The sequence below is a fragment of the Micrasema longulum genome, unplaced genomic scaffold, assembly GCF_059751315.1.
Source record: "Micrasema longulum isolate JH-2025_06_02 unplaced genomic scaffold, ASM5975131v1 h1tg000534l, whole genome shotgun sequence".
NCBI lineage: Eukaryota > Metazoa > Arthropoda > Insecta > Trichoptera > Brachycentridae > Micrasema > Micrasema longulum.
Genome location: NW_028277730.1, coordinates 706,619 through 720,643, shown reverse-complemented (window position 1 = coordinate 720,643; position 14,025 = coordinate 706,619). Strand labels below are relative to the sequence as shown.

The 14,025-nt window shown below is 32.6% G+C and overlaps 1 protein-coding gene across 4 annotated transcripts in view; it reads right to left on the bottom strand.

Moving 5' to 3' along the window:
- Positions 1–7,374: 7,374 nt before the first annotated feature.
- Positions 7,375–14,025, bottom strand: part of LOC148280806 (uncharacterized) — a 171,896-nt gene continuing 165,245 nt past the window's right edge. For all 4 annotated transcript variants that reach the window (XM_088227766.1, XM_088227767.1, XM_088227768.1 and 1 more), the window contains 3 exons: positions 13,839–14,003; positions 13,141–13,246; positions 7,375–12,390 (listed from right to left, as the gene is read on the bottom strand). In XM_088227766.1, coding sequence (XP_088083892.1) covers positions 11,750–12,390; positions 13,141–13,246; positions 13,839–14,003 — 912 coding nt within the window. In that variant the 3' untranslated portion in view covers positions 7,375–11,749. The remainder of the gene's footprint in view (positions 12,391–13,140; positions 13,247–13,838; positions 14,004–14,025) is intronic.

Sequence of the window (14,025 nt, the reverse complement as noted above, 5' to 3'; positions counted from 1 at the left end):
GTTCTTTATGGGAGGGATTAAGTTTTTACATATACTAGAGCAGATGTTTTTATGTCGTACTATAAATTGTATGCTTTAGTATATGTATACGAACTGTTACACGTTATACTGTATTTGAATTAAAATTGTGTGTTCACAGTTCACACTTACACGACCAAAGGGTAAACCTTAAACAAATGATCGCGGTTCATAAAAATATTTGCAATACCCAATTTTATTTTACATTGTTATATTTAATAATAACATATTACAACAGAGATGGAGAACATTTTATAGAAGGGAATAAAGAAGTCTTGGCATCTACAGGGCTTATAACCGGGCATTGACTGGTTTGAATGGCCTCTTTATACACTGTGTTATATTTACCATTGTCAGCACTGTGTAATGGTCAGCGTATTTGCCAACATGCAAGAGGTCTCGGGTTCGATTGCCGACATGGTTGATATGAAAAATTTATTTAAAAGAGTGTTTTCACACAAGAATATTTCATAGTCCCTCACGGGACCAGTCCACTGGTACTTGAAGCGTTAGACTGATCTTACTTTCATGCAACAAAAAATATTAAGATACGCTGCGATTAGTTGGTTTCCAATACAGTGCCCTATGCACTATTAGGCGCGGAAAGGGAATGATGACGATGAAAATTTACCATTTTGCCGATATTTGAACATCTACATTACTTAAATTATTCGATCCGTTGATGTTTGTGAAGTCGAAGAGCTGAAACCTTTATTGATGTGTTTGAGATTCATCTGATTGAATTACTTCATTCACATATAAGGCAACGCCTGAAAACATTTTTCATTTTTATACTTCTACCAGATGAACCGTAAATATATTGACCAATTTCGGCCATTGCCCTATAAAGGTTTAAACAAATATTATGCGCCCAACGTATCCGTCAGAATAGCTGTTCCAATACATGACGGTGCTGAATATGAGACAACTGTAGGTACCTAAAAGAAGCACTTACACACTTCTGGTCGAACAATACGGAGAGGTCTCAGCAAAATGTCCGTACGAGGTTTTCCCAGAGCATGAATTATGTCATACCCAAAGCCCGTACGACTTTTGCTCAGAAACATCTCTCATTTATCGCACCGAGAGTGTTCAATATTTTAGAAGAACGTATTAAGCTCTCAAGGACAAAAACTCTTTTCAAGAAAGTAGTTAAGATCTGGATTTTCCTTAGTGGGAGGGATTTGATTGAGAAACTCCTTGATGATTTTATGAATGTTTGAGTTTAATGTTTACCATATTGATGTGCCATATATATTATATTTAAAAAAAAAATTGTTTCTGATCCTATATTTGTGGTGATATACTCATGTGTCTGTGTCAACTAATTGCTCGTCCCATCTCAAAACAAGACTTTTGGTCCCATGGAGTTAGGACTTATGTCTCAAATAATGTACAATAAACTTATGTATATAAAAAATAAGGAAAAAAAAAAAATAAGGAATAATTAAAAAAATATATATTTATAGATGATAACCATGAAGTTTCGCATAAATAAATTGTCTATGTTTTTATGAATGTATGTATGTGTATGCGCATGGGTGTATGTACGTGTGTGTGTATGTACATGTGTACATATGTGTATGTCTGTATGTATATGAATCAAAATGTATCTCCGAATAAGTTTATATTTTGTTTGTCTGTGCTCTATATTAATTTGTTAACTATTATAATATATTAAAATGTAATTGCCTAGCTTGGAACGGGGTATGTACCCTTGTTAGCTGGGCAAAGTGAACATGGAATTGTATTTTGATAGAGAGTGTGAATAAATAAATAAATAAATGTAAATAAATAAATAAATATTCACCACGAGACTGAATGAAGTACAACCCATACCATTTTATTTTATTTTAGGTGATCTTTTTTAAATATAAGCAACTTAATGTTAACACGTAATGTGTATTAACCAACTTAAGGTTTAATATCAAACAAGTTATGTGTATGGTATATATTTTTTACAACGCCCAATAATCCGTCATTCCCCTTTATTCACACCGGCACACACGACTAGTGCACACAAGATACGATACAATAAGCTTTCCCATACATGCGGAGATTAATCCATCATACATACACAACACACGCGCAGATGATGACTATCTATTTATCGTGTACGCGTGCGCGGCAGCCATTATAAACCGTGCAGTTATCTCATTGGTGGTATCAAATTACCAACTACCAATCAGAGGTGAGATTGTCCCAGCATTCATAATTCAATTTTTCAATATGTGTTTGTATTATGCAATTGAAGACAATCCGAAGTATGAAATGACTCATCATTATTTTAGCTAAACGACTACTGTTATTTAAAAAGGAAATAAAAAAAAAGTCAACTTTGAAGGATCATGGAAGAATTAGCATTTACAGAGCATATGACAATCACTTGACACGATGTTATTTTGCATTAATAATATTCTTTTCTTATAGTGGCCACTTTACACATTGTGTATCATCATCATCACACACATCATCATCACAAAAATCCAAGAAAGATTTTATTATCAATTAGTATGAGTGTTGTGGTGTATTTATCATAACTTCCTTCCATATCCTCTATTCCTTCCTACTGACGAGCCTCTAAAATAGAGGCTTAGCGGGTCATTCCATTAAAAACAAAACTCACAATACAGCCTACGTTTAAACATCCATATTTCTTCAATTCTTCAATAATGGTTTCAGCTTTTTTTATTCACAAGGTCAAATAATTGAAGAAAAGTGGATGTTTAAATATAGGCAAAATTATGAATCTTACACAGTGTAGCTTGACTAACACGTACCGCAGTGCGTAAAGTGGTCACTTTACTCAGCCAATAACAGGTCATAGCCCCTGTAAATGCTTCCGCTTTCACATTTTCTTCTCAATTATTTCTCCAACTTTCTTGTAATATAAGATTTTAAATAACTTTTTCAGGGGTGTAATCTAGTCCATGTCTACAAACGTTTTTACATCATTCTCTTTTCGAACATAATGATGCATAGATCACTGTATTGGTATACCAATCGCAGCGTATCTTGATCATTTTTGTTACATGTAGGCAAGGGGATCAGTCTTACGCTTCAGGTACCAATCCAGGGACTATGAAATATTCTAATGGAAAAACGATATTTTAAATAATATTTCATATCAACCATGTCGGGAATCGAACCCGATACCTCTTGCGTGGTAGGCAAACGCGCTGACCATTACCCCATGAGGCCGACAAACGACGACTTATATTTTCTTATGAGTAATTATTTTAAAATACTTGGTACACTTCCACTTATTTGTTTGACCAATTAGCGCTCTCACCCCCCAATGGGCATCTTCAGAATAGTATTTAATATGTTTAAAAACACGATCAACATTGTACAAGACTTCGAGCTAACCCATGCCAATTCAATTAACTCATCTACGCATTCTAGACATTGGGGACATAAAAACAAAAGTGGCTCTTAGAAGATTTGAAAAATGCAGATTTCGACTTCTGGTGACATAGTTGGGAACATGAGTTGAAATTGATTGCAACAATGATGGGACATCACTTGTAGCCAAAAGAAAAAAAACACCATTTGGGTTCTTATGATATATGTACTTAAATATTTCAATTTTAGGGTGCATTTTTTACGAGTTGTAAATAACTCACTACCCGAAACCCGAGGCCTCTTGCACGTTAGGCAAACGCGCTGACCATTACACCACGAGGCCGACTGTCAACAAATATTTGTACATAATTCAAATTTATTTTTTTCCACATCAGCTCTTAAATGAAGCGTGTGGGCATCACCAGATGCCTCCAGAGAAGCCCACAGGCGTGAAGAAGAGGCAACTTCGGTTCGGCTCTGAGGCACCCACAGCATACACATGTTGGACACCCAAGCCAGGTCCGACGCCACACTTTCAAAACGCTCTTTAATGGAGGCTGCTGGGTCCGTTCGCGGACTTCAATGTTGGTAATGAAATCAAATGACCTTATACCTAATATTCTCATCAATCTTGAATTCTCAAAACCCAGAAATTTGGTGTATTACTCAAGCTATATATCTTCGGCCAACAGTTCAATCAGCCACTCAATTGGGCGGCTAGGATGTTTATTATTTATTTATTTTTTCATATTTTTTCTTTTAAAAACTATAATTAATAGTACAAATAATGTGATCTCACTGGGGTTATACGTGCCGAGTACACTTAACAATATATTTTTAAAAATATAAATTTACATTTGAGAATAAACAAAGAAATTATTTTATTAAACAGGGATAATTAACAAAATGTTGAGACAGTTTTAAACTTATTTGATTTATGTATAAAATTATTTTATGTACATTTATATTATTTATATTACATAACGCACAGTGAAAAAACAAAAATATAACATAATAACATTTGTGGAGCAGTTGATTAAATATTGGTTTGGGCGAATGAGACTATCCATTTTAGTTCTACCTAGCTCCACTATCCATTTTTTTATAGTATTTTTTAACATTTTCTCGTTACTCGTTACGTTTTAATAAATAGTGGAAGTAGGTTATAGATTTTAATGGAATAATACTAAAAATCCCTTGGTATATGGGTTTTAAAAACTTACTCTGTACTGTAGTAAGAAATATGAATAATAAATAATTTGCAAAATAAGATTGAGTATTAAATAAAATAATACAAAAACACATAGTGAAAAATATGAAAATTTCAAGATTTATAAAAAGCAAATGAAAGTGAAAGTATGGAAGGAAAGCAGATTTATCAATTTTTGCTAATTGCTAATCTTAAAAATCATCACCAGCGGATTTTGGTTTGGATTTTTCCAAAGCGCTAGCTTTTAAGCAGCTAAAATCTTGAACGTCGAGCTCACATAATTTTATTCAACGAAAAGCCGATCTATTTAACTAAATGCCGACATTTGATGAACAGGTTAGCCGCCCAATTAAGCGGCTGATTGATATATATTATGGTTTAGACTAATACACAATATATATTTTTTGAAAGGAAAACCCGCTAAGCCTCTATTTTAGAGACTTGTCAGCAGGTGGGAAGGTGACACAGAAAAAATATGAAAAATGCACCACTTGTTGCAATCTCTTGAAACTGGTGGGAATCGAACGCCCGTTGCTTTCACAGTGGGCCTTTTAACCAACTGCCCAACGCCAATCATTGTTTATTAAAAATATTATATTTGCTGGATTTGGTCGAAAAGACAACGCATTCCACAGATAATGAGAAATTCGGGATAGAAACGATGCTGGTACAGTAGGGCCTCGACAGTCCGGACAGGCTAAAAAAACAAGTCCTTGGCGGATTACCAAGGTGCCCGGATTGTGGTCTGCAATGCTTTAATGGTAATAAAACATATTTGTTGTAATTTAAAATTTCTTCCATTATCAAATAACAACCTCGACAAATATGAAAAATCAATTTTTTATTGTTTTTCACCACAACAGGCCAGGAGGCCAATTACAGAGTGCTGATTACAGCACAGAACACCCAGTCTTGAGAAAAATGTCATTTAATTTTTGTGTTCTCATCGGAAATCGAACCCGGAACCTTCCGTGTGTGAGTCAAGCGCCTTGACCACTAACCACGGAAGCCGCATATGCATGCAGGAAGGCTGCGCGTTTGAAATCAAGCTAAAAAAACAGACATGAAAATAAAAGCGCGGCGCTCGACGCAGGTGAAATATCTCCCGCGGCCCGCCCCATCTGTCCGGATTTTTGCGACCACCGGATAAGTGGGGTCCGGATTAGCGCGACCTATTGTATTAGCTTTTTATTTTTATTTATTTGTAATTATAACATAACCGTTAGGGTAATATAAACGTATTACAAGGTCAAGTCCATGTATGCCTCGTCTGGTTAGTGTAGTTATCATTTTGAAGTATTTCATACCTTAATATGCAAATAAGAAACAATTATATTTTTTAATATTTTTATTACAATACACAAAAACTATAATAAACACATGAGAAATAACAAAAAGTCTTTATATTATTATTTACACTGGAATGTATGAACAAGTAATGGAGTGAAAAATAACAATAATTATAATAAAAGATTTATAATAATAATGTTTCTTAATTCTAACGAAACGCTATTCCTAAAAGTAAAAATGGCAATGGTTTATTTTGTACATAATTCAAAATAAATTTAAAAACATTTTCTATATTATTTGATATTATCCTTTTAATTTTCTAACTTAAAATAAAGAAATTGATTCGTAACGCAAATAAAGAGTGTCATAACATAAAAAAATATTAATCATTTTATTTATAAATTTTATATAAAATGAACAAGATAGTGGAAGAGCAAAACTATTTGTCATGAATCGCTGAAGCACACATTTTAAGGCATTTTAATAGACATCAAAATTGTATAAATTATATGAAAAAAACTAATCTGATATAAAAACGTCACAATTACAAATCAATAAATAGATATTTTATAAACCCCTATAGTTGTAAAACAATTTTAGATGCATGAATTAATGCCAAAAATGAAAAACTAGACATTATTTAATAAATGATTGGGAGCCCAAAGCAACAGTGAGATAAATCAGAAATTTTAATTCTTGGTGCAGATAATTTTTATGACAATTTTTGCTATTAATTATTATGTATGACAGCAAATAAAAAAATATTATCTCAGAATATGTGGATATTTCGATATTATTTTCACTATTGCTTTAAGCTATCGCAAAGAGTTTAAATCTTTATTAATTAATTAATTAGGTAGCTAACAGATTAATGTAGTGGTTGGAAAGTTTGCCTACCACGGTTGAGGTCCCGGGAGGTTTAACATTTAGCATTTGTTTTCAAAGGTGGTTTCACAGTGAAGTATTTTCATTGTCCCGAACTGGCAGCTGAAGGGTAATACTGATCACATTACCTTCCCGTAACAAATGATCGAGATACACCGAATTTGATTTTAAATTGCAATGCCCTATGCATCGGGTAAGGATATGAGTTTGTTGATAATAATGATGAACAGATTTAACCAAATTGAAAAAACGAACATATGTTTAAATTGTGTCATTTTTATTACAGACCTGAAGAAACAAAACAAAAAATCTTATATTAAAATTTACGAAAAAATATACAGGTTGTTCATTAAACCTTGTCACATCCGAAACCACGATGATCAGTATGAGCAAGAAGACATATTGGCACATTAAAATATTTTTTTAGAACGAATAAAATTTTAAAAAATGAAAGATAAAAAAAGCAAATGCTTCTGTGTGCAAATGCTTCAAAATGCAGGGGAGAAACGAGGAGGGGGAGGGGGGAATCTGATACTGCGCCACGCCCCCCTCACTTCTCCCCTGCAGGAGTAAGAAACCATTTGTTTTTTTTATCTTTCATTTTTTTAAATTTTATTCGTTCTAAAAAATTATTTATTTAAAAAAAAAAAATGTTGTATTTTTTTTAAATATGCTAATATGTTTTCTTGCTCAAACTGATCATCGTGGTTTCAGATGTGACAGGGTTTAAAGAACACCCTGTATTAATAAAAACATTTTCTTTTAATTTTTTAAGTAAAATATAAGGGTACTTTGGTTAATGTTTTTTACAAATTGAAATCATATTTACTACCTGCCATTTTTCAACTTTGCAAAGTGTTCTTTTGTACAATGGTTTATTTTTTAAATTACTAAATAATTATATCCTTAGCATTAATAACTGCAACATCCAATATAAAAATAATTAACATATAAATCAAAGGTCTTTTGTCTTAATTCTGAATGTAAAAATTATTTAATAAAAGCAAATAATGAAAATCATAGATATTAAAATTATTCAACAATAGCACATGGTTATGTAAGAATTTATGAATAATAATAATATGTGGACGCCATATGCTCTAACTAGAAACCTGACAAGGAATGAATGTAGGTACTTGTGCGAATTGATGAAGTGTAATTTTTGGAAAGTAACATAATATGAATATACATATTTTTATATTAGTGGTGTTATTTATTACATATTTGTAAAATTTGCAGCACTTAAATATTTTTTCCTATGTTATCTACATAAAATAATGTGAATTATTTTGAAATATAATAAAACAGTATTAAAGTTTAAAACAACATGATTTTTTATATTCTAAAAACGGGGAAGAATCTTGCAAGCAAGTACTTTTTAACATTTCGTATAAAAGCCTAAAAAAATTAAACAAGTGAGATTTTTATCCACAAAAAAGGTGTAAAAAGGTTATGAATTCAAACAAAAATAATAATTTAAAAAATCGTTAGTTCAGTAGTTTGTAAATCATTAGACAAAAATCAATAAGTGGTTAAAAAAATATTGATGTTTTAAATTTAAATAAAAAACTAGGCTTGATTAGATTTCACACTCAAAATAAAAATATTTTGTGCAAAAAAAATATTTACAAAAATAATAGTGTGCAATTTAATATTATTTAGTAAAATAAAGTTTTTTCATTTATTTGTGAAAAAATAAATAAAGGCATTTTAATGTTTAAAATTTTCAGTTCCGTGACTGTTTTTTCTTTGAGAATGATAAATATTTCATGAGATATGAAGAATCTCTGTAAGAGTTCTTCTTTATTCAAATCGCCTTAGACGGAGAGTTAAAAAAAAATATGTGCTCGAACAGATATTTTATGTTTTTTTACAACAATAATTTAGGAAAAGCAACTAATTATTAATTAATTTGTGCCGGACATTCGCAATTTCGCATTATCAATCAAAAACTAATGGAAATTTGTTTTTTTTACTAAGCTCAATAACCGAGCTTAAGACACCGCAAGATATGTAATACATTTGAAAATCAATAATTTCAATACATAACAAAGATGTCTCTAAACACTTGACTATCAATTAAAGGGAACGAATGACGACAGTATTGACAACTAAGTTCCTGGGTGAACTTTTGAGTAAAAATCTTATTTTTAAATGATAATATTGTTGGTTTTCTGACACAATTCGGTAACTATATTTTACTTGTGTACTTGTACTTTTAAAATTAAAAGATCATCGTAAATCAACAGTTCAAATAAAACTGCGAATTGAATATTCAAATGGTAATATTCTTTTTCGTATTCATAAAATACACAATATTTTTAATTAGTTTTTAAACGAAAATAATTTTATTCCATTTATGAAGAGATCTCATTTTTCGAAAATTTGTAGTTGCCAACTTGTGCCAGAAAGCCGATATAATATAAAAAATAATTCAATGCGTTCCTATTTGGCAATTTTAAAATGCTTTGAAAAAATAGGACAAGAAAAATTTAATTATTTTTGGTGTCTAGCCGCGCGCCACTTAAAAATAATTACAACATTAAAGAATAATAATTATAAAAAATACGAAATTTAAGGTTCTTTAACCTAGGTTCTGCAAAACCCACGCTATCGAATGCAGACTATCGAAATGGAGTTCAAAATTTTAAAAAATGAAAATGTCTCATAATTGAAATCAAGGATTTCAAAAAAGTTTAAAATAGTTAAAAAATTCAAAATAAGAATTTATGAGGATGTGAAAGGTTAAAGACCCCTGAGCAGATAATTTTAAATTTAAAAAGTCATATTATTTACATTTCTAAAAAAAAATATTATTTAATCCTTAAATTTAAAGATCTCACATTTGTATTGTCATTTCAGAAAAAAAAAAAAATAATAATATTAAAAAAATTAAACAACTACTTATGTTTAAAAAGCATAGTAATATATTTTGCGGAAATATTGTTTAAAATCTTTAGTTTTTTTAGGAATTTTTATTTTAAAATTATCATATTTAGTGAATTTTGGCATAAATTTGCTGTCAGTCTAAAAGTGTACGATACATATTTACATTTTTGGTAATAGATAATTTGGTATCTTAAAAAATAAATACTCTAAAATAAAAGGATATTCAATATTTCCATTCTTAAATTGAATTTATTTTAGTGAGATTATTCAAGTGAAAAATAGTTTTTACAATATTTGTTACTTTCTATGATATTCTTATTGTTAATAAATAGTTAACATAATTAAAATATTGTATTTGTATTATGTACTTAAATTTGTACAATCTTATAATTAACTTTGCTTAATTTTAATTAATAACAACACAAAATAGAAGGTAATTTGCTGGATTTGAGCAGAAACCTATTTGTAAAATCGAGTTATCTTACATAATTTGGGTATAAGAATCTCGTATTATTCGAAGAACAAAATATTAGTGAATTTTAGTTTTAGTAAAATCATTACCTAAATAAAAATATTTACATAGCTAGGTTCAATAATATTTTTTATTGACACGTTTCAGGTGGGAATAAATATTTTTTTCTGTTTTTCAGAAAATAAGATTTAAATTAATGAGATTAATTTTTGAGAAAACTAGACAAATGTCTATTAATTTTTTTGAGAAAAATCATTGCAGTTTTACAATGATACGAAATTTAGTTGAATTTGTTCACATTATGTTTTATTAAGTAAAAAAAAAACCTTTTAAAAAAATGGATCGGCATATACTACGTAACACTTCATTATAAATTATTATGAAAATAAAACTTTGTTATTAGTGTTACACATTTTTTATTATTTTACAAGAACAATACTACAGTTTCGGGAGAGCATTCCTCCCATCGACGGGTGATATAAAACTAATATTGTAAACACAGAATATTGTTCACAATGTAAAACCCCTCTGCTCTAATTTTCACTGATTAATTTGTTTATTTTTTGTTTAAATTCTATGACATTGTGAAAAATATTATGTGTTTAGTAAATTGGTTTTAAATCACCCGTCGATGGGAGGAGTGCTCTCCCGAAACTGTAGTAGTGTTCTTGTAAAATAATACAAATTGTGTAATACTAATAAAAAAGTTTGATTTTCATAATAGTTAAAAAAAAAACATTTTGTATAAATATTCATTTTTAAAGTAATTGCTAGTAAAATACGTATATCGAAGCTAAACTGGCAGTGCACAACGAAGTTTCAGTACCAACACTTATGTATGGAAGTGAAACATGAAACTGGCAGAGGAAGGATATAAGCAGAGTGAACGCTGACATAATGCGATCTTAGACGAATGTGTGGGAAATCAGACGAGAGTGTAAATCTGAGTCAGGTATATTTGATAAGATTACGTAAGGGTATCGAAGGTGGTTTGGTCATGTAGAACGAATGGTAAAACAGGTATTAATGACGAGAATCAACGGTATCGTGGGACGAGGATGACCAAGGAAGACGTGGCACGATCAGATAAACCAAAATCTTAAGTCTGGTCATGTCAAAAGCAGGCAGAACCGAAGGGCATGTGTGACAATATGTATGAACGTAGAAGAAGCTAAGAATGTATGCTAGGACAGACGTGCGTGGCGGTCCATTCTCTCTGCCTGCCCTAACGGAGAAAAGGCGAGATGCTAGTGGTAACAGTAGTACTCTATACCTGTGTCTGATGAGTGAAATAGAACCAGAACCTTGATCGAGCGGTTTTGACTCGAAGGCTACTCTCGGGTAAACATCATGAAAAAGGATATCGAGTAGAGATAATTTCACGTCATTGCGTGCTGGTTAGCGCGTTAGTCTTCCATTCTTGAGGACCTGTATTCGATTACGTGGACGTGAACTATTGGTTTTAAAGGTGGTTCTGCAGTGCAGTATTTCAATGATCTTGAAATGACAGCTGAAGCGTAAGGCTAATCACCTTACCTCCCATCTTACAAAAATTAATTAACAATCCGTGAGTATAAAAAACGTAATTTAAAAGTGAATATAATATAGGTAACAACTTTGGTTTCACTCTTTGTATCAAATTAACTGCTCAGAGACACAACAGTAGGTCTCTCCATGCCTACGTCACCCGGAGAACTGTTAGAAGAATGATGATGAATCAAATGGTGATGATCTTCCCTGCGTTGGTCATCGATTTCATCGCCGAGTCCTTCCGCGCCGAGGAGATTGTGGTGCTCCACTTCATCATGCAGCTGATGGTGGTTGTTATTCATCACGAGCACCTGATGATGATGGTGATGCAGATCGCTGATCCCGTGCAGGTCTTCCTTGGTTATCACGTTGTTGTTCAGGATGACGTGATGGTCGGGGTGCAGGCTCGTCAGGTTGAGATGGCTCGGGCTCTGCAAGTGCTGCCTGTTGGACAGGAGCTGGGAGATCTGCACGATGTGGGGGGTGCCCTCTATCGGCGCCCCCGCGTGGGAGAGGTCCAGGTGGCTCGGGGTGTCCTGCGGCGACACGCTGTGGCAGTTCTGGTGGCCGTGGTGCGGCGGCGAGGGCGTCTGGTCTTGGTGGGCTTCCCTGTCGTGCTCGGCCGGGAGCTCGTAGTACTGCATGGTGCGAGGGGGCGAGATGGAGTAGGCGCGAGTCGAGGAGCTGTACAGCGGATAGGAGCTCTCGATGTGAGATTGCATGCGGCGTTGCTCGTTGTATGCATCAGCCACTGAAACACAATAAAATAATTTTATTTTTATTTATTTTTATTATTAATAAAACATATAATACAAAAATTACATATTATACTCCCAGGAGTTATTAGAAACTCATTTGGGACCGTACATAAGAAAAAACATTTTTTTGACAATACATAATATCATACAAATTAATGCATCCGAAATAAAAAGAAAACATAATTGTATAAGAAACATAAAACACCGTCTTATATAAACTACATTAATAATTATCACTATAATTTAATAACCATAATTTAATTCAATGATGATAATATTTCAAATCTAACTGCTGAAAACATGAAAAAGCCATTGGGTATCGCTAACGACTCGGGTGAAACGTGCTCCCGCGCCAACTTCTCGAGAGCTACTAAGTAGCTAGTACTGGACTACGTGACTGACTGCGACGGGCGTAAGTTCTTTACTATTTTCTTCATACGCAACAATGCGAAACATTGGTATACTGTGAACTGTGAGTATAGTTTATCCCCGATTTCCGATAAAATGATTTTTCGTGCCTAGTAAGTACTTATTATTTAATAACAAATTATTACAGTCGCTATACAGTCATTATACATTTAATAATATTGTTACATAACAATATTATTAAATGTATAATGAAGGAATACTGAAAATTTAAACCCAATTTTTATTATATTTATAAAGATATTATAGTTATTAGACGCAATATGTACTAACTACAGATCACCGCGAGGGAGGGTTAAAAACTAAAAACAACCAACCTGTAGCTTCTGTTTTGATGGCAATGGTAGCATTATTCCCCTGGATGGAGGAGGACGTTCTGCTGCTTTCGGCCTTGGAGCTTCCTTTGGGTTTCCTTTTCCTCGTCTGTAAATAACAAGAAAAAAATAAATTTCTTGAGTTTCTGCTGAAATTGTAGTTCCATTTTTTTTTGCATTGTTGACAGAATCAAGAAAGGGGTGCTGCGTTGGTTTGGACATGTAGAGCGAATGGACAGCGAAAGAACGGCCAAAAGGATCTACGATGCAAATGTTGATGGATGCAGAAAACGAGGAAGACCGAAAAAGACATGGCACGATCAAGTCCATCAAATACTTGAAGATGGACATGTCAAAAGTAGGAATAATCGGCGTGCGTGCATAAGAAGATGTATCAATGTAGAGGAAGCGAGGTCTGTATGACAAGATAGAGTGTTATGGCGTTCTATCCTCTCTGCCTACCCCTACGGGGAAACGGCGTGATGGTTTGTTGTTGTTGTTGTTGTTTTTTTTAATTTACCATATTTCTTTTTTTTTTTTGTACCACAATATTTTTTATTTAATTTTTTTTTTTTAATACTCTGTTTTACCTCTTAAACATAGTGTAAAACAAAAAAAAATAGCTTCCTGTACTAAGATGAGTTTCAAATTACTATAGGAAACGGTTTATAATAGTCTAACTAAATAGTTGCACCAATTACCTGGATGGAATCTTTCTTCATCGCCGGAGGTCTATTGACACCGTGCAGCTTGAAGTAGAGTCCGCAAGCGTTGCACACAGATTCACCACTGGAGTTGCGTCTCCACAGAGAAGTGATGCCGGTGCAGCAGTTGATGCAGTTCTGACCCGCCTTGCGAGATGCATGCTAAGAAAGGAAAATACATTAG